We start from the raw sequence: 24,823 nt of genomic DNA on the forward strand, positions 1-24,823 counted from the left end.
TTTAATGCAGTGTTGCAGGAAAAAAATGAAATCACCACAGCAAAGAACAAAAAAGCAAAAAATTAACACAGCAAACCTGCAATTTCAATTAAAAAGAAGAAAAACTAAAACGCTTCATAAAACAGCTCGTTGTGCAGCAAACTCAGCTCATATTCGAATGATTTTCACCTCCTGTAACATAAAAAGTACAGTTATGACAGGATGAGTTTAAAATAACATTTTCGGCTCCTGAAACGAGTGAGCTCTGTGGCACTTTAATTACACACGGCCGGCTCTTTAAAAGCCACATTTTAGACTCGAACAGAGTTTTATGTTTGATTTAGTGTTGATGCATATTTCAGTACAAACTTTACAAACGCAGTTAAGACTGTAACATTTCATCGGTTTCCAATGTGTGGCCAGAGTCCACTAAAAGAGTCCTACATTGAGTATAGAGGGACCATGTAATGATAATTATCTGTATTCCTGTTACACAAAGTTATGTGTATTTTAAAGTTTTTGGGTCTTTTTAAATATTTGTATCTTTTCCCGCCTTGGAAAGCTCCTTCACAAAAGGTTTAACACACACTCAACGAAAAAGGCAAATGAACAGCTTTGAATCTGTCTTCTGTCGTAACCTCTTGAGGTCAGCTGACCAGTAATATATAAAAATAACGCACACCACGTGAAGTGAAAGGTTCAAACTTTTGGCATTTTCACTCCACAAACAGCTTAAATGTCTTAGTGTTTGTGGTGTTTCCTTTGTTTGCTGGTCCAGAGTGTTTGATCCTTTTATTTTAGCACCTGTAAAAGAAGATCATGTGATGTGACTGAAAGCTTGGCTCTGTTTGTGTCGGCTATATTTTTCTGTAACACTTCATGAAATGGGAGTTACACCTGGAAAGTTTCCAAACGACTGCGTTTATGTTTGGAAAATTCAGTTTTAGTCCAAGAGTGCGATTTTTAGAAAACTGCACCAGATTGGCTGTAACCTGCTCTGATGTCTCAAACTTGGACCGTTTGCCCTTTTTTCTAGCTGACTTTTACCCAGTTTACCAAAACTGTGCTGATACTCAATCTAGAACCAGATCTGAGGTTGTCTGTCAACAAAATACAACTGCTACTGGTACCTAAAAGCTGGCAAAGGGGGGTAAGGTGCCACAAAGGCCCTTGGGCCTCCTCCTGGTAGGACATGCCTGAAACACGTCACCTAGGAGACCCCTGGAGGCATCCCAGTTTAGATATATTCATTTTATTGATGTACAGTAGTAGTTACCTGCTGGTTGTAGGGGGCCATGTAAGTACAGTCCTGCTATTTGTGAAGGGAAGCACCTTGTCGGGCAGGGATAGCTCAGTAGGTAGAGTGGTGGCCCCATGATCGGAAGGGCGGGGGTTCGATTCCCCTGAACAGCTACCCTGAGGTACCCCTGAGCAAGGTACCGTCCCTACACACTGCTCCCCGGGCGCCCAATGGCTGCCCACTGCTTCACTGAATGAATGGGTTAAATGCAGAGAGGAATTTCCCCACGGAGATCAATAAAGTACACTTTCTTTTTCTTGTTTGAGAAAATGAGCGCTTGAGCGCGTAAACTTAACCCTGAAACAAAGCGGCTGCTTCTCTTTGGTGAAGTTTTGATCCACCTTTCACAGCAGGAGTGTTTCAGAAACAAGCGTTTAGTCTTCAAAGGATCTTTTATTTTGAAAATGTTAGGGATGCAACGATACCAATTTTTTCAAACCGATACGATACCGATACTTGGATCTGAGTACTTGCTGATACAGAGTACAAAAACCGATACTTCTACCACACACACACACACACACACAAATGCAGACAAGTTTTATTTTATTCTCTGCCGATAAAAAATAAAATCTTAATAAAAATGACCAAAAAAAAATTAAAAAATTTTCTTCGCTTTTCCAAAACCTGAGTTAAAGTTGGCTGTTGGCTGTTCCACACTGCTGACATTTTGTTTAGCCTAGCTACAGCAGCCTCCAGTTTCTCTTTTTTATCTGGAGTTGCCAGTCTCACTCGCCTAACCCTGTGCCTGTTTAGCACGGGATGTCCCCCTAGTGGCCAATCTAAAAAACTACAACAGAAATGACAAGCCACCCTCTGATTAATGAAATAAGTTAGTATCGGTTCATGGTATCGGTTAACTTTTACGAGTATGAGTACACACACATTTTACAGTATCGGCCCCGATACCCGATACCAGTATCGGTATCGGTGCATCCCTAGAAAATGTATCAAATTCTTTATGCTGTTACTGTCTCTGACTCCCTGACCTAATCGCCTGCTCTGTGCGGCTTAACTTTCTTTTAAAAACAGACTTGAGGCGACCCTGGAAGTCACGTCTGTGACCATGACGGGTTAACCTGCAAGGTAAGAAGACTAATCTGACTGTGTGTGTGCGCTACAGATATCAGCAACATTTTAAAAAGATGGTTACTGAAGGCTGTGATTAAATGTGTAAAATGTATTTTAAATAAACACACAGTAGTTACATGGACGCCTGTGCTGATTCTGACCGTTTTCTGGACGTTTTTCTTTGAGACAAGTTTTCTGTCCCGTTTCATCAACTACGATTATCCCTAATTGAAAATAAAGGAAGAGAATTCAAATAATTCTTAGACACTTCTACTTAAACAGTAACATGTTTGGTCATTAACTGCACACACACAAAGGTTTTCTAACTGTTAGGGGAAAAGTTTTTTTGCCCAAAGTTCAGTTCAGATGCATAAAATGTGGGATTTGACCCTGACGTCTGTGAGCCGCTTCACTCGAACACGAAGCTAAACGGTGAGTCTGGAGCGTCAGAAGTCGGAGTCGTCTGTCGCTGAGTTATCAGCTCCGGCGGAGACTTCAAAAGTCTGCAGGCGGCTTTCATTAGCCTTCTGCTCAGTCATCTTCTTCTTGTTGTGGTTTCTGATGTGCACGCTCAGACCCCGCTCAGTCATTTCGTAGATCTGACACTTGGCGCAGTAGTACGGCGACACCCCGACGTGCCGGAACTGGTCGGCGAGGTACGACACGAGCGTCTTGAAGCCTTTGTTGCAGATGTCACAGCGCGGGATAACACCTGGATGCTCCTTCTCCAGGTGCTTCTTCAGGCCCCACCTGGACCCTTTGAACCCCTTCTTCTCCTCCGTGCCGGCTTCCTCCTCGGCTGCGCAGAGGCGGCAGACGAACACGGCGTCCTGGTTGGCGTGGCGCCTCGTGTGCGCGTCCAGCTCGATCTGAGTGCGGAGCGACTGCTGGCAGGAGGTGCAGAAGAACGTCTTCTTCCCCTCCATGTGGTGCATCTGCTTTAAATGCACCGCCAGCCCAGACGCCCTCTTGAAAAACTTGCCGGGCGGCGGGCACATCGTGCACACCAGTTTCTTACCTGAGCCCGAGTTCATCTCCATCACGTCGCTGTAATCCTCTCCCAGCGCCAGCACGCTCTTATTGCTCACCGTGAACTCTTCGCTTTTGATCTCCTCTTCCTCGGTTACCAACCTCCTCTTCTGGTTCACCTGAGGTCGCAACCTCGCCGGTCTGGACGGCAGCAGAGCTCCGGGGTTCTCGCTGACCACCGGAGTTTTAACAATCGGCTCTTTCGCTGGGAGCGACCGATCTACGGACATCGTGAACTGGTAACTCTCCCCCTCCTCTTCAGGGTTTGAATACTCGATGACGTAGACGCCGTCATCGTCATCCTCTCCCACGACCTCGTCCTCCGCAGGCAGCGAGCACTCCACCTCGTAGAACACCTTCCCGTCGACGTGCGACTCCTCTTCAGCGATGTGAGTGTCGTCTATTCTCACGACTGTTATCTGGTCCATCCCGCCGGCACCATCCCAGTTTTTGTTTCCGGCCATGACCGAGGATGATGATGCTTTTCCTGCACCTCCGCTTTGAACGGTCGACTGCTTGGAAGCCGTCTGAAAGGAGAAAAATGTATTAGATTATAACTTCCCGCAGCAAACAGATAAAATACAGAATGAAGGGATAAAAAGTCTTTCTTAGATATATCAATAAATCAATACCATATACACAGTATTTCCTGACAGTAAATATTGGTTTGTGACTGGCGTCCTCGTTCTGCTCGGCGTGGCAGCTCATGAACCAATCCTCCACCTGCATCACATCCTGGTTAGAGAGCAGCTCCATCTCAAAGAGCAGAACAAGGACTAACATCACCCAAGACGGTGAAGTCAAAGTCAGTCTGACCACAGGATCAGAGTCTGGCAGTCACAGCAAAAGCACTCTGATCAGCCTATTGTTGGAAAAACGGGAGACAGGAAGGGCCGATGCAAGTTCGTCAATAGTGAATCAACTTTCAAAATAAGAGCATATGGGAATATGTGATAGTGAACTGACTGAGATGCTGTCTGAAATTGATAAAACAATAAAAATAAATCTCAAAACACCACCTGAGTGGTGTGCTAGCTTGGAACATGCTGGACTCATAACAGATCATTTTGTGTGGAAGAATACTCCTATAATGTGTGAAAGGCCCCTTTTTATGAGAGCGCACTCAGAGCCTCAAGGACAAAGTCTGCCCTTGTGACACCCCTCATCTCTGACTCGGGGTTTATAGGTAAACTTTCTTCATCCCTCTGGGCAGCCCACCAAAGTCCACGTGTGAAAAACACTTAACATTTATTCATAAATACTAAATATTATTATAATTTTTATTTTTGTTTGGAGTGACCAGGATGGAAAGACTTAGAAATAAAAAGATCAGAAGGAGAAGAAGTTAGAGACACGAGCCTGAGGTGGTTTGGACATGTGCAAAGGAGGAGAAAGGATGTTGAAGATGGAGCTGCAAGGGAGGAGGAAAAGAGGAAGACCTCAGAGAAGAATCATGGATGTAGTGGAGGAGGACATGCAGGCAGTTGGTGACACAAAGGAAGATCCCAGGGATAGGGTGGGATGGAGCAGCTGAAAGATGAAGGTCTGCACGGTGATGGAGCTGAATTTGAGTAAAAGCAGTTCCACTCAGCAGGAAACATATTATTAATTAATGATTAATGAATATTAATATTACATGTCCAGGTATTTGTTTGTAGTTTTTATCTACTCATTCATTGATGCAGGTATGCATTAACATATAAATAGACAATAAACAAGAAAATTATTGTTCATAATACAATTATTATATTATTATATATAGTACAATAACTACTTGTATTATTTACAAAATCTGTAATTGTGTTTATTATGTCAAATAATCATTTGTGATTACAGTAAAATACTTACGGTATAACTGTCAGTATTTTACTGTTTATTTATGTAACTGCACAGCTCTTGCCCATAATTCATGCAATTGCCATTAAGACCATTTTTTCTATTATAGTATTTTAATTTTCACATACATGTAGATTATATTAGCTAATATTATAATTTTTCATTATAATTTTGTATTCCTTTTTTATAAGTGCACGTTTAAATGTTTATTTTGATCATTCCTGTTATAACAAGACTTCCATTCAAAATGTTCAGTTTTAAGTAGAAGTGAGACGTGAGCAGCGATACTTCACATTTTAAGGAAACGTTTTTACTCTAATAAATAATCCGCCACGACCTATTTTTCTGCTCAAGTCTTTTCTGTTTATTCTTTTAAATAACAGCAAGAATAGAGTCAACATTCAGCACGACCCTGCTGCCGAAGTCAGCCATCACAACCATTAGCTTAGCAACGAACAGCTAATCAGTAGATAGGGGCAGCTCTGAGGTTCAGATTTCTCCACTATGAACTAGTTGGCTCTTTAACATTAAAGGAAAAGAGTTGAACTGCATGCACAAATGTTCAGATACAGCTAATCGTTCACCTTTAGTCGATGCAGATGGTCAGATTTCCTGCAGAAAGCTAGCTGAGCCACAAAAAGAAAACACACAAAAAGACGTGTGTTTTCTTTCAGGACAAACTAACGAGCTGAAAACACTTGACAGAGCGCCCCCTGGAGCCCTGGATGTACTTTAAAAGTACCAGCAGTCAGCGAAAAACAGTTATAAAATACTGTACAACAGAACGATACTGTACGATAAGATACAAGATACCCCAGAAGGGACTCAGTTACTTGTAAACTAATAAATAAAGTCACATAAAATGAGCTTAATAAGTTAAAATGTCATAATAATAATAAATATAAAAAAAATAAACATTTGTAATTTAGTAAGGAGCTCGGGGTAAATTTAAAAATAAAAATTACATTAAAATGGAATAAAAATGAGTAAAGGAAACAACAGAATAGCCCTCAACATAAAAAAAATCAATAAAAAACTAAAAGAAGATTGGAAATAAAATACAATAAAATTTAATAAAATATCATTTAAAAAAATCATAATCTAATTCCTGAAGAAGCTCCACAGGTTAAGGTACATGTAAGAAAAATATTGAAATGTTTTTATAAAATAAAATAAAACATAATAATGTGAATATAAATCAATACATTAATAGCTGAAGAAAATAAAACAGCCACAATAAAAATGTTTTTTAACTGTATGATAATAATGTAAAAATTGAACATAAACAATAAGAATTACTACTACTACGGTACTTTTACATTTATTAGAGGTTAATTTCGTCACTGTTGCTTCTTTACTGAAAGAAGCGCTTTGTCTCTGTAACAATGCCCTGTTCCAATAAAGTACTGAGGTTTTGAATGTCCTGGTCTGCGCATGCGCCTTTCTGATCAGTGATTCGACGCTGAGTAGCTAGCATCTCGTCAGATCTGTGCTTTCTCTGCATTCGCTCACTTCTCGTGAACAGTTATTGTTTAACAGCTGGTCATTTCTACCGAGCGGAACTACCGTGACCGAGGCGTGAAAGAATATGCCCAAAAATAAAGGTAAGGTTAGCGGGAAGCCGTTCGTTAGCGACGTGTTTCAGTTGATTGTGTCCGAGCCCGCCGCGGACACACGCAGCTAAAACGTGACACCGACCGGCTGCTGCTAGTTAGCCCAGCGGAGCCTCGTTTACACGACCGTTAGCGTGGTATACGTGATGTTTACCCGCTCTGTCTGGTTCTATGCGGGTTAACTGTGAATTTAGGAGAAATCTAATAAAGTTCTCCGTTAACGATTGAGCTAACCTGATTACTGGTGTAGTCCGCTGCTAACTATTACAGCTAACCAGCTAGCTTCTATCTAGTTACCCCACCTACCCCACCCGGGCTGGCCCGTAATATCCGCCTCCAATTTTCAGCCTTTTAAAACACCAGAGTGTCTTTAAACTGGGTTCTAAACTATTCTCCAGATGGTATTGTAGCGTTTGGACGATGTTACGACCCTTAACATAAAGGTTAGCTCCTGTTTCTGTCCGGTTCCCCTTTCAGAGAGAAGCTCACACAGGCGTTGAAATTAATGCCATCTCTGCTGTGTACCACGATAAAAAGCCAGTTTGGATAACTGAAATTGAACCATTCACGTGTACTTAAAACAAGATGTCAGTGTTGTCTTGTTTAGCAGAAGTTTCTGGTGTTTCTAGTCATTTTTGTTCTGTTGCTAAACAAAAAGCTGCCTTTGGCTTGAGTGGAGTTAAATTTAATCAAGCTTATCTCATGAAATCTTAGTATCGGTGTTTTTGGTTGATTGCTTATGGCGCCAAAATTATTTATATGTACGTTTAAAAAAAACAAAACGGTGAAATTGACACAAACCACTAATGTATTTCTGCTTGTTTCTGTTTACAGGTAAAGGAGGTAAAAATCGGCGACGTGGAAAGAACGAAAATGAGTCTGAGAAGAGGGAGCTGGTGTTCAAGGAGGATGGACAGGGTAAGTCTGGGTCCAGTTTATTCTGTTTGTCGGTTAGAAGAGTTGCCTTCACCTCCGAGCTAAGCAAGTATGCAAGTATTGCTTGCACAATATAATGCTGTTCACAGAAAGGAGTGCCTTACAGAAAATTGTCAGGTAAACAAAACACTGACGTTATAGCACTGAATTTACATGTTCAAAAAGGAGTAGGACGAAGTATAAACTTATTCATAAAGTCTAGGATTAAGCGTCACTGCATGTCCTTAACAAACAGTAATTTAGTGTGTTTGATGTGAGTGGGATGAAGAGTGAACTATTAAGGTTTTAAAGTATGTCTCAGTTAAAATACAGTATTTCTTCTTATTATGGGAAAATAAAATTGAGTTACACAAAGGGGAGTGATGAGTAAAATACAAAATAAAATGTAATAAAGGTAAAAAAAAAATTAAACCTTTTAAATGAATGGAACAAAGTGCTGTTTAAAAAGCTGCATCTTATTGGATAAGTTGGGTCTGTAGAGTGAGCTCGGTAAATTCAATAAAACAGAATAAAAAGTGCCTTCCTTAAATCAAACGCATCAAATACTAAAAGTATAGTGGTCAGTGTATGAAGAAGAAAAGAGTTATTTAAATAGTAATAATAAAAGTTTGTTCTAGTGTTAGTTTAATGTATCAGCTGTTAAACTCAGTTACACAGAGCTATGTTTCATATATTATGTCTCTCTCTCTTTTTCCTTTTTTTTAGCATCTGCAAATAAAAATGATCTCAATAACTTGAAATCAAAATGAAGACATGATATAAAATTTTTAAATGCTTTGGGAAACCTGAATATCATCTAAACGTTTAGAAAGTAACAGGATGAATACAAAAAGACAAAAATAAATTTAAGGAGGAAAAAAAATCCAGATTGTTGTAAGTTGGGCACAGTTTTAACAACTGTAAGAGAGTGTCATAGCTCATCGTTCATGTTAGAACTACTTAAATCTCTAAGACTGAAATGTAATCTTTCAGTCTAATCTAATCAGTTTTATCCAAACAAAAACATGCTTGACGTTTTCAGTCCTGTGCTTGCATATGTGACAATTATTTGATGGTAAATCAAATATTTGCTTCAAAAATGTCTCGTTAAGCTGTGAGGATTTAAAATATCAGCTGTAGTTGATGAACACACCAGCTCCCCAGCCTGCAGGTGTCATTTAATTCATATCAATTTAATTTTGTTTGTATAGCACGAGTTCACACCAACAGTTGCCTCAAGGCGCTTTAAGGTAAAGACCCCACAGCATTAGAAAGAAACCCCAACTTTTACATGACCTACTATAAACAAACATTTGGTGACAGTGGGAAGGAAAAACTCCCTTTTAACAGAAGGAAAGGATTTAAGAGCAGTGATGTTTAGAGCGCTGGATGACTGAGGGGTTTACTGGCTTTACTGTCAGGATCCAGCTGGAGCTGCTCAAAAATGCACTGCTCAAATCCGGATGTAACAACCTTCTGAGGAGCAGGTTTAAAAACAAATTAAAATTTAAAGTTAAACATTGCAATCACAGGATGATCCATCTCTTTGTCATTATGCCATTCACAAATATTTATGGCTGGATCCACTCCCAACAGCCTCGGTGCATGTGTCACTGATGCTACCAGACCTGGATCAGAGAATCAGTGACCTCCTGGACAGTCTGGTGCTATTTGGAAACATGGGTACAGAACACTTCAGAGGTTCTGGGGAAGGTGTGGGTCAGTTCTGCCTTCATCATTCAAGAACTGTTCTGTACCAGGAAGAGCCCAAATCACCAGGATAGGATCGCAGACAAAGCAGTCATTCTGGGATGTTTCAGGCTTCAGACTGTCACGTCTGTCACATGTGCTCAGTGTGAACAGTTTGTTCAGAAACATGCACACGAGTAACCTGCAAAGCAGCACATTCTGTTCCTGCTGCTCGGCTGCTGTTATCTACAGCTTTGTCTAGCTCTCCTCCTGCTGGTGTCCACTCCAAATCTTGGCACTCTGCTGGGAGACTCGGCAAACTTTCCTGTGACCGCAGGCATGGAGATCCTGAAGGATCTGGACTGCATGGGCAACCATCAGTAACCGGGACACTAACAAAAAGCAAAACTAGAGAAAAATTAGTCAGAAAGGAGGAAGAGCGAGCAGTCTGTGGGCACCACCTGCCATTCCCTTTGTGGGGGTTGTCTTGTTGTTGTCTCATCCAGTGCATCTGTCACTTTCATTTGCACCAAGGCAGCTGAAATAGATTCATAATGGTTTATTCCTCCTATTCTGAACAGTGTACGAGCCCTTTATTACAGGCGAGTATATCACGGGTTGATTTAAGCTTGCTTTGCTCTCTCGTGTGTCTCAGAATACGCTCAGGTGATTAAGATGTTGGGGAACGGACGTCTGGAGGCGATGTGCTTCGATGGAACCAAGCGGCTTTGCCACATCAGAGGAAAACTCCGGAAAAAGGTAGGAATGAGCCGAGCACCTTCTGTCGCCTTCTCCCACCATCACACACAGAGGAAACTCTGTGGTGTGACGCCGCGTCAGCATTTTCTCAGGCAGCCGCCGTCAGCGTGTGCGCGGGTCACAAAGTGCAGTGTGACCCTGTGCGACTCATCCCTGCTTTGTTTTGTTTTCCTCCAGGTCTGGATTAACACGTCGGACATCATCCTGGTCGGGCTGAGGGATTATCAGGTGTGTTGGTCGCTCACACAGGCTTCAGATCAGACCACTAATACTGTGTCAGTCACTGAGAGGGCACCGTGAAGCTTTAACAGCCTGAATTACTTTTCCTAAACTTATCTGTGTTTTATCAGTAGAGATGTTGATGTTTATGTTGGCCACAAATAACAGAAAACTGCTCGCAGTCGTGTTTACATGGAGAGTCCTACTTACGGGGCTCTGTAGGGGGGCTTAGTTAAAACTTCTCAAGTTACTGTGATCAGTAACACAAACTTCAACCCCAACTTCTGTTCCAGGACAACAAAGCTGACGTCATCCTTAAGTACAACGCAGACGAGGCTCGCAGTTTGAAAGCGTACGGAGAGCTGCCAGAGCACGGTGAGTTACGCTGCATGTGTCACATTAATGAGGCGGTTTTTTAAAAGCTTGCTGTGTTAATGTTACTGCAGCTGCTTGTCTGGTGTCTCCACAAACATTAATGTGTCAGACCTGTAGGTGAAGTCGTATTCTGTTTACTTGCAAATCCAAGGTGGAAAATAGTTGCAGGTTTTGATCAGCAGAGGGCCTCATTGCACATCACAGACATACTGAATTTTAGGACTGAGCAAAGTAGCAGCACCGTGGTGATGACCCGACCAACTGCAGGAAAACAATAGAGGAAGCGTTAGGGCTACCCGGTTAGCCATGCATGAACTTTCAAAATAAAAGTTCAAGGTTTCTCCACTAATAAATCACGTGCATGGTGGAGAAGTGGTGACTCATTTCCAAACTGCTCCCTGATGGTGATGGTGATCATTCAGAGCATCTATAGCTGCACAGTCCGACCCTGTGGCGTGATCAGATTCACTCTGGGGTCGGCGTGAGTACTCGTGAGATTTTTCTGATGCATTTTCTGTTTCATCTGCAGCCAAAATCAACGAGACAGACACATTTGGACCTGGAGACGACGATGAGATTCAGTTTGATGACATTGCAGATGATGATGAGGACATTGATGATGTAAGTTGGCGTAATCGAACAATATTATTTTATATATTGTAAGTACCTGAATTTAATTCTTCACAGGAGTGGATTATAATCCCAAAAGTAGTCTTGAAGCCAGTACAACACCTTGAATTAAACATAAAGAACTAGCAGCATAATTTTACTATTTTTTTTAGTTCTAAATCTCCATCAGTGACCTTATTTTCTGAGACACAGTGGAGCCAAAAATGATCAGCAAATATCAGTATTTGGTCAACTGGTTAACAATGAAAGTCATTTCTGATCCCGACATAATAAAACCTGCGTCTCCTGTGAGAGTTAACTGAAAGTCGGGATGTTTTTAAAGGAGAAAAGTGGATGTCGAGGTGTCAGAAGCACATCACAGGTGAAGCAGTTATCAGTGAGGAGAGAATTTGAGAATAAAGCTTTAGCTGCACAATTAAAGCTGCTGCGTTAACTTAGAGGTTTCCTGCTTTGCTTGCTCTTAAACAAGTTTGGTCTTGGAGCTTGTGTCATCAAAAAAGTTGTGGTGGTCACATTTTATTGCATTTTATAGACAAAAAGCTTATAAATCATAATTGGTCTTATTTAAGTTCATTTCTGACTTAAAACAAGAAAAAAAGGAGATGTGAGGAGACAGTTTAGCTGAGCGAGCCTGGGCGTAAACTTGTTTTTAAGTGACTTTGGAGTCTTGCACCTTCTTATAGCCTTATATTGGCTTTTTTCAAATGCGTTGTAGATTAATGCATTTGAGAGATTTTATAGATATTTGATGATCCTCACCATCTTTAACCCCCAACATAATATAAACTGTAGAAGTAGTTTGTTTGGTCCAAATATGGTGGATAACCAAACAACTGTGTGCACGCTGGGATCAGATTGTGCAGAACAAACTCAAATGTTTCCTCTTCCTCTTCGCAGATCTAAAATCCTGCCACTGGAGGGAGAAGGTGGGATTTCGTTAGAGATGCTCCGATTGGGATCTTTCGAGCCGAACACAGCGCACCGAAAATAATTATTTTTATTAAGATCAGCCTATGCCAGTCCAATACAGTTTATTAATATACAGTATGTTTAATCCAGCTTGTTTATCATCAGTAGACATCTTTGTTGTTTGGAGAACTTTAAGTGCATTTCACACGGGGGGAGATCACCATCAGTACTTTGATTTATTAGACGCTGCTTTAGAGACTGTCTCAGTTATCAGACGGAGACCACTGAGGAGGATGATTACGAAGATGATGATGACGCCGACAGTTTGCTTTTCCCACCTTTGTGGAGAATCTGAGCTGATCGACTGCATCATACGTGTAAGGTGAACATCTGGAGTGTTTCTAGATTTTTACCTTTTGCTTCCAGCTGCAACAGAAAAAGGCAAACCTGCCATCTCAGTTTTGTTTTTTTCCTCAATTTTACACACAGCTGCACAGAAAACACACTCATTGTCTCATGACTGCAAAATATCTCACACCTAGTGCATGTCATCTTTTAAAAATGTATTTATATTCATTTCACACTGTGGAATTTACAAACGAGTACAGAATCTCTGGATTCGCCAATAAAAACATTAACTAGTTTGTGTTTTTCCTCCTTGATCGTTTATCGTCGTTTGTTGATGGCAGAAAGAATGCGGTGACCTCCACGGTGGCTTTTTGCTCCCTTTCCTTTACGCCCTGCCTGCTCACATGAGCTCGTATTTGTAGTTTACACCCAGGCTGAATGAAGGCAATCCTGCTCCCCTAAAATCAAAAGAAGACTCAGATGTATTTCTCTGTTTACTTCCCTCATTTGTCTTTCTGTTGTTGTTTCTTTGTCCTCTTTTTGAACTCTTTGCTGCTCGCAATTCCGGTCGCTAGACCAGCGGTTCCCAAACGTTCCCCTTGCAGACATCCCCACCAGTTAAACCAGTAAAACCTCACAGCACAGCCATTTATCATCGCATAGAACCTCTAGAAAAATCAGTGATTTATATCTGCAGCATATTATATCTATTTCCCCTCCGAGGAGGCCCAGCACCTCAGTTTGGGAACCACTGCTCTAGCTGACGTGGGGCCTGTTGCTGTTGTAACTGAATTAATAAAAAAGTAAAATGTACTATGATGTTTGAAGGCTGGGTTTCCAATAAAGATCTTAACTCCACTGACCTGGCATCGTGGTTTTTGGGCGCCTAACGCACTTCCTGTGCCGGTCTGATGGTGGCAGCAGGACAGATAAACTGACCTTAAGCTGAGGACATTCGGGGCTGCAGGGAACAAACTGGTATTTTTGTCCTTACAGTGTGGAGGGGCTGTGCAGGAAGTGACGACCTGCTGTGGTGAATCCTTCAGCCTCAGGCTCACAGTGTGCCTGCTCTTTGTCTCCAAATGGTTTTATTTAAAGTTGACCAGTCCTCCTGTCCCTTATTTAAGTTCTTATTTCATATTATTTCTACTCTTAAATGTTTACGTTGGGGAGAACAAAGACCAAGGAAAGAAGCTCCGTAATGCAGGCTTTTTCTGGCATACCTAACAAAGTAAGATATGCTGTCTGTCTAATTAAAGTATGTATCCAGAGTTTATCAAGATATGGATGTAAGCAGAAATGTTAAACTTATTTATGACAGAACTGCAACATTGTATATAAAATGTTTCTGAGCTATTGCAGCACATCTGTAGTTGTAAATGTATCTTTAAGAGGTCATTACAAACCTAAGATTTTGTTTTTGCCTTTCAACCTAAAAGCTGAGCAAATATTTGTCTTATAAGTGAGTTATAACACCAGTAGTTATAGTTCCAGCTTATAGCGCTTGCATAAACAATACCTAATCAGATCAGAACCCTTGGTATCTGTTTATACTGTATTTGTACTCTGTGTGTTTGTGTCTTGTGTCCTGCAGGTTTTTCATAAAGGTCCATTATTACCACATTATTGGGTTTATGTAATATGATATAATTTGAATGCACACCGAAGCGGATTTTGACCGTTTTTAAGACATCGGCTGGTTTAGTTCGTTGAATTTCTGCAATTATCACACAAAAACATCTGTATGTGAGAGGCTGTTGTCCACACGTTTATTTTTTCTTTGTGATTTATTTAAAAATCTCATTGTTGTTATTTATAGCGCTGCCATCTGAGGCGACTCAGTAAGCGTGTGTGTGTTTTGATCTGAAAACAGCAGCACTGACCCACATTTACAGCAGCCATCCTCACGGTTTGCCATTATCTATGACGTAACTGCATCGCTGGGGCCGGCACGTGCGGCCTGTCACGAGCCAATTTCAGCTAGTTTTACTGCCACGTGAGGAAGAGAGTGTCCTTTTGTGACGACAAACGGATTTAATCTGAAAAGTTACAAAAATGAAAGTAAGTGACATAAACATGTTGTAAAGCTGCTTTACAGTGATTTATTCTTCCGCCAAGCTGCTTTTATAGTTCTGGGTAAGCGACAGTGCCGCTACCTGGTTGCTAAGCGACGCATAACAGCGCGAGTGGGCGCATTAATATGTAAATTAGCCAAATGTAAAGCGGTCACAGGTTCGTGTTTCCGTTTTAAACCAAAAAGCTGGAAAAATGTAATATTATTTTTTTTACTACGCGTTAAATACTTTTATAGTATCACAAAGAGCAATGTTTAATCTTTTTCTTTCATTCCAGTATTTTTATTTTATGAAGTAGTCCCGACCTTTCGTTGAAGCTACCCTTGTATTTGAAGCTTTAAATATGGCTACATTGGCGGTATCGGTTCTTGTTCATCTGAGAGAAGTATATACGAGGACTGACATGAAGATTACGTTTTACAGCATCGAATAGAAATCCACTCTTGCTCCCCTCCCCTCCCTGTGCCTCCTAGCATCCTCCTAGACTCCTCCTGAGTCACTGTGTCGGACCGGCGCTCTCCTGTGAGGGTCTTAACGTCTTTCTGGCTCTTGTCACGTCCCTCTACTGGAAAACACTCGATGACCCAGGTGGCTCCAGGTCCAGCTGACATGACAGGTGAGAAAAATATTCGCTCCTATTTATGAATCTTATATTAAATGTGTAGTATTGGCTGGGTAATCTTCCTACGCTCAGAAACGCCCATAGACAAACATTAACCCACAACCATTAACCTGGATAGGACTGAGTCACGCTGCATTTTCATTTAAAGACCTTTAAAGAGCCATGCGTTACATCCGCATATACTGAAGAATTACTTTAGATATGAAACACTTTTTCGATGTGTAATGTTTCTTATGTTTAGGCATGGTTTTGCATGTTGCGTTGTACAAATTTGTTGTTTCATTTCATATATAGAGGTCTACGTGAGTGATACACATCAAATGACGTCTTGGGAAGTATATTTTATGATAGGCCAGCATAAATATTCTAACTGATTATGTTTGCTATCCTACCTTATATTGATTCCACCCATCCCTCTTTATGGGCTGTCAGCTCTTTAACCATCCACAGTCCTCATCATCCTCTTAAAAAAACAGCAGATTTCTGCATGTGATGTAATGTACACTGGAGACAGAGTGTGGGAGAGGGGACTTTTGGCTCATGTTTGCATGTATTTGCATATCTAATGCCTGTATGTTAACACCACTGTTTGTTTTTTTTAAAAAACATTGAATGCACAGAGCGTGGTGGATAGTTGCCCTTTGGCTGCTTTCAGTCTGTCAGTTTGACAGATTAAGAGGGGAAAAAAGGAGCAGGAAGAAGGCCGGAGGTTACACTCAGGGGTCTTGGTCTGACATCTGACCCCCAGAGGCGAAGCAGTGACTGACAGAAAATGTATTGCATCTGGACGCCCTGTGACTGATAGCTTTCCTAATCCCTGCTCTTCCATATTGACAAACAGAGTGGTCACGTTTGCCGCTCTGGCTTTACATTTTTAGCTTTACTTTGCTTCTCGGCCAAGTGTGAATCATGTCTGACTCTTCTCTCCCGAAACACAGCGCTGGTCCCTCCTCCTGCGCCAACACTGCTCGCCAACAGGCACGCATCTCCTTCTCGATCACCATCCAATCACAGGAGCCCTCCAGGTAAATGTGTAATCTCATCACAGCCTTTTACATGCTCCCAGTATTTTAATAAAGAAGAAGGTGACAGTTCTATTTATAGAGCGCCACTTCAAAACAACAGTCATCTCCAGGGGCTTTATTTAGTGAGCTGAAAACAAACGGCACAATCACAGCATCCCCTATGAGCAGCACTTGGTGACGGCAGGAAGGAAGAACTCTGTTCTGATAAAATCAAGCACAGGAAGTGAATGACTTTGCAAAACAAAAACCTGCAAGAGAGATTAAACAAAAGTTAATGACACAGTCATATTCGTGGAAGCTTGTTTCTGCCCCTGGAATAGAACAAAAAGGTTCTTTTGCCCTTCAGAAGTCAAAATTTTGGGTTATTATTTCAGGATTTCTGCTTACTAACGAAAACCTCTGAGAAGATAACTCAACTTGGGAAAATAACCTGAAGATAAGAGTTACCGAGTGAAAATTTTAAGATAGCAACCTGAAATGTTGACAACAAACTTCTGTACACTTATTTATTTAGCATGTGTTTGTTGAAGGACATATCCTGGTCAAAAAATGACTGATGATTCTTCATAATCTTATTGGAAGTCTAAGGAAATGCCATCCAGAGTCAGCGTCCGGTTAGACACTGAAACATAGATAGTTGCAAACTAACGTTAGTATTATTTTTGAGTCATTCCCGTGTTTGTTTTAACTGTTTTTCAGATTGTGTTTTTGTGTGGTTAAAATTCCAAACAAGGTGAATGTGATTACATGTAGGGGTGGAGCTAAAGCTGCATGATAAAACATGAAAGATATCAAACATATGTAGAACCTGCAGGCGGCCAAACTAATCACTTAATTTTTCCTCTTACAGGCTCCCAGCTGCATTTAGCAAAAGAGCAAAGCAACGACGGAGAGAAAATTCGAGGTATGAGCGATTGTCCAGCTGGTGTAGCTGAGTGTGGTCTGTCTGCTTCATCTGTCACTGGCAAACGCACACAGATTGTTGGAGGCTTTCCTGTGATACGCAGTGTGCTGTATAGTGGATCAAGAAGTGCATTATTTCCCTTAAAATGTTGTGGAGGAAACAGTAGAAGTTGAGTTCCTAAATAAGTAAATAACGAACACCCCGGTGTGTGCGCAGAGCTGTCGGAGGTGCTGCAGGATAAAGAGCGTCGCGTTCAACAGCAACTGGAACGCTGCGCAGAGGAGCGAGGGAGGAAGATGGAGGAGCAGAGGAGGAAGGAGCAGCAGCGCAAGGTGGCGGCCGTGGAGAAGAGACGAAAACAGCAAGAGGCGGAAAAGGTCAGAGGTCACAACACACTAATGCGTCGTTCCATTTAACTGGGAAGCCCGATGTTAGAACGATGTCATCCCAAGATAAGCGGGTTCTAGTGGTAAAGTCGAAAAAACTGGATTTGCTTTGCTCTTTAGAAAGGTAGAATCCACTAGCTAAACAGCGTGAGGCTTGATTTTTGTGCTTAAAATCAAAGCTTCTGCATGTTCCTGCACAGGGTCTGTTCTGTTCTCCGCGTTTGGCTTTTTAAGCCACTTAAAAATAAAGCTTTCTACCACTGTCTTCATTGTTAGGTGGGGGCTGGTGACCTGCTCTGACTTGGACTTGAAAATTCTGACTAGGAATTCAAAAAATTCTGTCTTTGAACCTCAAATGGAACAGACCATAACCGTGCTTTCAGATAACATGAGAAGAGTAGAGACCCACCAAGGCTCTGAAGCATATGTGGCTTCAGATAGGGTTTAACTAATGACAGGGTTATTGGGAAAGAAAGATGAGCTTCGCTAGCTCTCTGCTGCTTTGGGTTTCAGGTAATTTGTTTGCATTGCAGACTGTCAAGGAAAAATACAGGTAACATAAGAGGCGAGTCAATTCATGGGCGAATAGTGTGGTTTGGAGAAAAACCTGACTTTGTGCAGTCTTTAAACAAACTGCTAACACAGCTAAACTGCAAGCAGTACTAGTGAGCTAAAGGGGATACGCACAGCTAATTCATTCAAACCCTTTCGGGCTGGTCTGGTTCCTAGTTGCCGACCTGGTTGTTAGGTTAGTTTTTAGCTAACCTAACTACCAGGTTAGCTAAAAACTGCTGCAACTTGCTTGCTAACATTTCATGGCTGTTTCTCAACATGTATACTTCTCTCTGACTTGTGAAACATACAAGTACAGTTCCAGTTAAAAGTCCACTGTGTTCCTGCTCCACCCATCAAGGATGCATTCAGGTGGTGACTTGTGTGTCACCACCTGAATGCATTTGGAACGGAAATCAAAAGTAGGGCCAAACTCTTACATTTTGAATATATTAATGTTTCTGTGACACAAAATGAATCTTTAAGTTGTTATTAGTCGAGAATGTAGTTGTGGTTAACCTCAAATATGTGATTTATTAAGATTTTGCCTATTAGTACAAAAGGTCTGGCGTTTTTGGAGATGTCCATCCCCTAGTTTAACAACCAGCCTCTTGCCTCGCCAGCTAGCAGCAGTTTTAAAAACGATCTGTGGGAGGCGGGTGCTCTCGGCAGGTAACATGAGCTCCGACTGCCTGACTCCAGGCACATCCTTTTCCCTACTCAGTAGACATAAAATGCAGGGTATGATTCACTTAGGTCTTCTCTGTGGGGTGATCTTTGGTTTATTTCAGTGTTTTATTTATGCTTAAAATATATATTTTTAATAATCTGTTTTGTAAAGAACTCTGTTATTATGCATATCATATGCACAGGCCAGTAAATGAAATTAAGGGTTAAAAATGTATTTGAGGGGAAATACTAACTGTGTCCTCCCACCTCGGAGGCTCAGACTCTCAAATGAACTTGCGAAGTATGAACTAGCAAGAAAAGCCCTCAAAGCTCAGTAGGAATGCTAGCTGGCTAGCTTGCCTAATTGATGCTAAATCCTTTGTAGTGTCAGATAATTTTATCCATCAATAAATCTAGAACAAACAAACATATATAACTAACATTTAATGTCTATAGTAATAGCTATTATCATGAGGGTAGTTAGCCAGTTAGCTGTACGTTAGCCACACAGCGTGTATCTGATATTGGCAGCATTAAGCTAGAAAAATACTCTTTTGTAAGTTTTTAAAAGGTCATTAGTGTGAAATCATTAATTTAGACAGCATCGAGACAATATTGTAATCAATCATCAAGGTCAGCACAATAAAACTGGATCATCCAGCCCAGGTCACACAGACTTTATGCTTCTCAGTGAAATAAAATCTGAGCTGTGCTCTCCTCAGACTGTCTCCTCCTTCATCTCCCCTCTTCAGAAACCTGATCACAGGACAGTTATTGGAAAGACAGGCTTTCTCCGTTTCCCACCACTGATCACTCTTTTCCCTTTTCTGTCTGCGAGCTCGCTGCTCTCCAACACTGAATTATTAACCGTGTCGATCCATAATCGAGTCAGTGTGTTTCCAGCTGTGATGTCAGGCTGAACCAGAGCTTAGGAAAGTACTGAGTAATTAATGCAGAAGCTCTAAAGACTTTCTGCCAGCAGACCAATTGTGTGCATTCAGCTGAAACATGAAAAGTTTGGCTGGCTGGTTGTCTGCAGACTTAAAGTTACTGCACATTATTGTTTTCCTGAGCAGGGCACCATCTCCAGGTTTGGGATATTGAAATCCTCTCCTCACGTTATTGGCAGAAAAAATCAGCAACCAAAAAACAAACCAGGATATGAGATATAATAAGATATAACAGGAAGCAGTCATCTGTGGTGTTATGTGTAGACGAGCGATGCATTAATATTCAGGTTCAGCAGAACTGTGATTGAAGTTCCAATATTTAGCGGCCGCTGCGTCACCTGAAAATTAAAATTAAAATTCTTACTTCTTGTATGAAGATCTCTCTTCTGTGATTTTAGTCCACTCTGCGTTTCATGATTATCTTCTTGGGCATCTCCAGTCTGCAGCACAGCTGATTTTTTTTACATCTTTCTCTGGAGGCCGTCTTCTGACCTCGTACGCTGAGCCCTCAGAGGCGTCTTCATTGAATTAAACTTACGCCAACATCAACTCGTGTTTCAAACTGATTCGCCTGAAGTAGAGATCAGTAATGGACTGAAGATTGTTTAGTTAATTTCTTTCTAAGTCCAGTTCACATTTTCACTGTCCATCCATCCATCCATCTTCCTCCGCTTTATCCGAGGCCGGGTCGCGGGGGCAGCAGCCTAAGCAGAGAGGCCCAGTCCTCCCTCTCCCCAGCCACCTCCTCCAGCTTATCCGGGGGAACACCAAGGCGTTCCCAGGCCAGCCGAGAGATATAATCTCTCCAGCGTGTCCTGGGTCTGCCCTGGGGCCTCCTCCTGGTGGGACATGCCTGGAACACCTCACCCAGGAGGCGCCCAGGAGGCATCCTTGTCAGATGCCCGAACCACCTCAGCTGGCTCCTTTCGATGTGGAGCAGCAGCGGCTCTACTCTGAGCCCCTCCCGGATGGCCGAACTTCTCACCCTATCTCTAAGGGAGAGGCCAGCCACCCTTTGGAGGAAGCTCATTTCTGCCGCTTGTATCCGCGATCTCGTTCTTTCGGCCACTACCCACAGCTCGTGGCCATAGGTGAGGGTAGGGACGTAGATCGACCGGTAAATTGAGAGCTTCGCTTTTACACTCAGCTCCCTCTTCACCACGACGGACCGGTGCAGCGTCCGCATCACTGCAGCTGCAGCCCCAATACGTCTGTCGATCTCCGGCTCCCTTCTCCCATCACTCGCGAACAAGACCCCGAGATACTTGAACTCCTCCACTTGGGGCAGGACCTCATCCCCGACCCGGAGTGGGCACTCCACCCTTTTCCGGCTGAGAACCATGGCCTCAGATTTGGAGGTGCTGATCCTCATTCCCGCTGCTTCACACTCGGCTGCGAACCGCTCCAGTGCGAGCTGGAGGCCCTCACCCGATGAAGCCAACAGAACCACATCATCCGCAAAAAGCAGAGATGAGACTCTGAGGCCACCAAAGCGAAAGCCCTCCGCCACTTGGCTGCGCCTAGAAATCCTGTCCATAAAAATTATGAACAGAACCGAAAGACTGACATTTATTCACACTACATCATATTGTCACAATACTGACGCTGTTTTTGTATCCTCAGTTGGCTATGGGCACTTCCCTGTCCCACAGCTTATTCTACCACATTTTTAGCACATGTGGGGAAAAACACACTCCTATAATACAAGAATGAATATTTCAAATAAATTATAGTCAGATTTTCATCAATTAACTGGGCTTGTTAGATTGTGTCTTTCCACCACCGACTCAAACCTCTCTAAACACACTGGACGTGTTCTCGCTCACTTTTTTAAAGATGTTCCACACAAGACTTTTTGAGAGTCAACTTTGGCTTTGCATGTTTCTCTTGTTTGTACAGAAACATCTGATCTCATCATGCCACACACTTTACTGGCCTGAGACCTGGTAGGTAGTGGGACCAGTGTCGCTACACGGGAGGAATTCCAGTTCCTGTTAATCCCACTGTACAGAAATTGTCTGCACTTCAGCTGGGGGCGTTTGTAAGAATAAATACAGTGAATGGAGTTAAATGTGTCACATTTACCGCATCACGCTGAAAAAAACAGCTCTCTTACAGTGAGGCTGACTTCGCCTGAAATCAAGCAGTGACATGTGGAGCACTTACAGAGTGTTGTTTCATTAAAATCAAAAATTGGAACTATTTATTGAACTTTTATTAAAAACCGGATTAAATTTTCCAAAAGAAAAAAGTTTACGTTGTTTCTGCAGCTCCACAGAGCCCCACTCATTCTGGACTGTGTGTGGAAGAGGAGAGCTCTTCTTTGTTAGAAGTTCTCTGTCGAAGCAGTTTTTCTTTGTGCTGCTTAATAAAAGCTGGCAAACAGCTCAGAGGCACATTACTGCCACCTTCTAGCAGAAGTAGCACATTACAGCTTAGCAGGCGCCGGTAACAACAAGGGAAAAGTATATATTAAAAAATAATCCATAAGCCATTCAGCATTTCTGCGATCTCTTATATGACCATTCCTACTACACTGCAGACAAAGGCAGTAATTTTCTCCTTTGCTGGACTATTTTTTAAATCATAATCCTGTGAAATGACTCAGATTCACAGACGGATGTGCAGCAGATATGATGATGTAGCTGCTGAGACGAGCTCTTTCTGTTTTTACTTCTTCTTCTTCAGAAGCAGTGAAACACCTCACCTCACTCTGCGTGAGTCATGAGTGGGCATCACTCTGCCTAAAACCACTGACTCATGTTATTACACTGCTGAACTAATGATCGGCTGTTTCGTATCGAGAGCAGACATTTCTGGCGGTTGTTGGAAAGCTAACCAGCACAGAAAGGGTTAACAGGTGGTGCACAGAGAGGAGAGAAGAAGAGGAGGAGGGGGATTATTATCTCTATTGATGTGGAGGCTCTCTTTGACTGCTAACAGCCTCCACCTCCTCCTCCACCTCGTGTCTTCCGCCTCATATGCATAACTTAATGATATAATGATCAGCTGGGCTCACGGGACGATGACATCACCTCCAGCGTATCGTGTGTCGTTTACTGGAACAGACAGTCGATGCTGTGACAAGCACATATTTCACCTTTGAACCGGAGAGCAAAGCTGCAGGATCGAAGTGCTTCACGTGACAAGAGAGAGTTAATACAGGATCCAAACTAAAACAAAGCAAAGTACTTAAAACGAAATAGCTTGTAGTCACAGTGCGGGATGCATTTTTTAAATTTATATTTATTGTACCAGGAAGTAGAGACCTCACCAGGACCCCTAAACCACATTCAAGAAGATTTTTGATCATCGTTTAGCACTGATAGATGAAAAACACTGAATCTATTTTAAAAATATACAGTAATCCTTTGCAGTTCCATAAATTCATTAGCTAACTAATCATCTGTCAGTATTTAAAGCAGATAAGTTCCTCCATGTTCTGTGGTGCAGCGTGCTAGAGGCTCGTGTTAGAGGCTACTGCGGGCCTTTCTGAACCAGCCAATAAATAGTTTTGTCTATGAAACAAAAATAAAACCTGCTTTCAATGGCTCCTTTATTCACAAGGAGTCACAACAACGGGTAGCCTCGCTTGTTCGATTTGGCTGAGGTTTCACGCCCTTCCTGACACAAACCCCACAGGGATTTGTCTCCTCCCAGGATCGAACCGGGGCTCTTGTGCTTTTTAGGTGAATCTATAAACCAGGAATAGAACGAGGAGAAAATACCAGCCAGAATCACCTGGATTTTAAAATGTTTCCTATTTCAAAAAGAAGTTTTAAAGTCTCTCACCTTTTAGAAGCAATAACGTTTAATGAGTAGTCATCGGAATAGTTGTTTTTTATCGTCTGTTGATGAATTTCAGTTATTCCAGCTCTGCATTGGAGTTTAATGGTTTTAAAACTCGAGATCATAGAATCGTTTAGTGTTTATCTCTGCAGTTAACTCTTTATAACGCCTCAGATTTATTAATTGGCCTTGTACAAATCAAATTTAATGTGTGTGTATATTGATGTCTCTCATGTGATGTCATGTGCACGCTGCTCGGGAGTTTTCCACCATGTTAGATGTGTGTGGTGGGGAGGGATGCTACAGTGGGTGTGTTGTCACGGCTGACCTCCATCATTTGATCGTGCCTCCCCGTTTGAGTATGTCGCTGGGACCTGCTTCACTCTGTGTGGTGTGAAGCAGCACCTCCCAGAAACCAAAGCAGAGGAGGGTTTTGTTACACTTAAACATAACCATCATGACCCGGGTTTGAAATAAGGAGTCAGTGTTTGTGCAAGTGTCTCTGTGACGTGATAGAGAGCTGGTACTCCTAATATGGTCAAACCTTCTGTTTATGAGAGGCAGCCAATCATCCCAAAAAGCTGATTCTGTTCATGCGGACGTAGCGTTTTCATAGTGGAAGCAGCTAAATTGGATTGTTTCAGACAGAGGATGAACCGAGGGGCTGCACAGAGGCTCAGTATAACATAAAAACAGATGATTTTGACCTGAGAATCATGCAAAGCTACTCTAATAAAGCCCAAGAATAAAATATGGAGAATAGATTTAATATTAGTCTGAGGTTATTTTGGAGATAAAAACTGAACCTGGTTCATTTTTGTCTAAATATGTAACCACTATTAATTTGAGTCGTGTTATTAATTACTGACCATGTCTTGTTGACAGCTCACCTGCAGCACTCGACTCTTTGTTTTATTTGTCTCATGAACGGTTTCATGTCGTGTCTCTAATTGTGTTGAGTCCTTTCATCTCATCAGACAGGCTCGCTTCACATTCAGCACTGCAGAGGTGAACGAGTCCATTATGACTAACTGGCACATTTGCCTTGTAAATCATCTCAATCAACACGCTGCTCTGCCGCTGTAAATAAAGCAAATTGCACTCTAGTAAAAGGACTCATCAGGAGTCAGTTATGAGGGGACCTGCAGGCTGCTCGTCCATCCCAGCCCTCCTCTCTAT

General features: G+C 42.0%; 3 protein-coding genes across 8 annotated transcripts in view; 2 read left to right on the forward strand and 1 right to left on the reverse strand.

Annotated features, from left to right (window-relative positions):
- Nucleotides 1-12: 12 nt before the first annotated feature.
- On the reverse strand, nucleotides 13-5,895 carry LOC102777149 (uncharacterized). 2 transcript variants are annotated; one of them, XM_087846537.1, is made up of 3 exons: nucleotides 5,800-5,887; nucleotides 4,012-4,241; nucleotides 13-3,906 (listed from the first exon to the last, which is right to left on the reverse strand). In XM_087846537.1, the coding sequence occupies exons 2-3, from the start codon at nucleotides 4,012-4,014 to the stop codon at nucleotides 2,797-2,799; spliced, it is 1,113 nt and encodes a 370-aa protein (XP_087702663.1). In that variant the 5' UTR covers nucleotides 4,015-4,241; nucleotides 5,800-5,887; the 3' UTR covers nucleotides 13-2,796. The 2 variants fall into 2 exon arrangements, with proteins under 2 accessions (XP_087702663.1, XP_006807988.2); XM_006807925.3 differs by lacking the exon at nucleotides 4,012-4,241 and having other exon boundaries at nucleotides 5,800-5,895.
- A 749-nt stretch (nucleotides 5,896-6,644) lies between these two features.
- Nucleotides 6,645-13,530, forward strand: eif1axb (eukaryotic translation initiation factor 1A X-linked b). The gene is made up of 7 exons (XM_006807924.3): nucleotides 6,645-6,819; nucleotides 7,663-7,746; nucleotides 10,088-10,191; nucleotides 10,369-10,419; nucleotides 10,704-10,785; nucleotides 11,315-11,406; nucleotides 12,313-13,530. Exons 1-7 carry the CDS (start codon nucleotides 6,804-6,806, stop codon nucleotides 12,316-12,318), a joined length of 435 nt encoding a protein of 144 aa, XP_006807987.1. The 5' UTR covers nucleotides 6,645-6,803; the 3' UTR covers nucleotides 12,319-13,530.
- A 1,372-nt stretch (nucleotides 13,531-14,902) lies between these two features.
- map7d2b (MAP7 domain containing 2b) overlaps nucleotides 14,903-24,823 on the forward strand; it is a 35,935-nt gene continuing 26,014 nt past the window's right edge. For 3 of the 5 annotated variants that reach the window (XM_087846496.1, XM_087846497.1, XM_087846499.1), the window contains exons 1-4: nucleotides 14,904-15,363; nucleotides 16,308-16,394; nucleotides 17,245-17,298; nucleotides 17,515-17,675. In XM_087846496.1, coding sequence (XP_087702622.1) covers nucleotides 15,327-15,363; nucleotides 16,308-16,394; nucleotides 17,245-17,298; nucleotides 17,515-17,675 — 339 coding nt within the window. In that variant the 5' untranslated portion in view covers nucleotides 14,904-15,326. Of the gene's footprint in view, nucleotides 15,364-16,307; nucleotides 16,395-17,244; nucleotides 17,299-17,514; nucleotides 17,676-24,823 lie in introns of all 5 variants that reach the window. The other 2 variants (XM_087846498.1, XM_087846500.1) reach the window with 1 other exon arrangement.

The sequence above is a fragment of the Neolamprologus brichardi genome, chromosome 9 (assembly GCF_056152115.1).
Source record: "Neolamprologus brichardi isolate AB-2024 chromosome 9, ASM5615211v1, whole genome shotgun sequence".
Lineage (NCBI taxonomy): Eukaryota > Metazoa > Chordata > Actinopteri > Cichliformes > Cichlidae > Neolamprologus > Neolamprologus brichardi.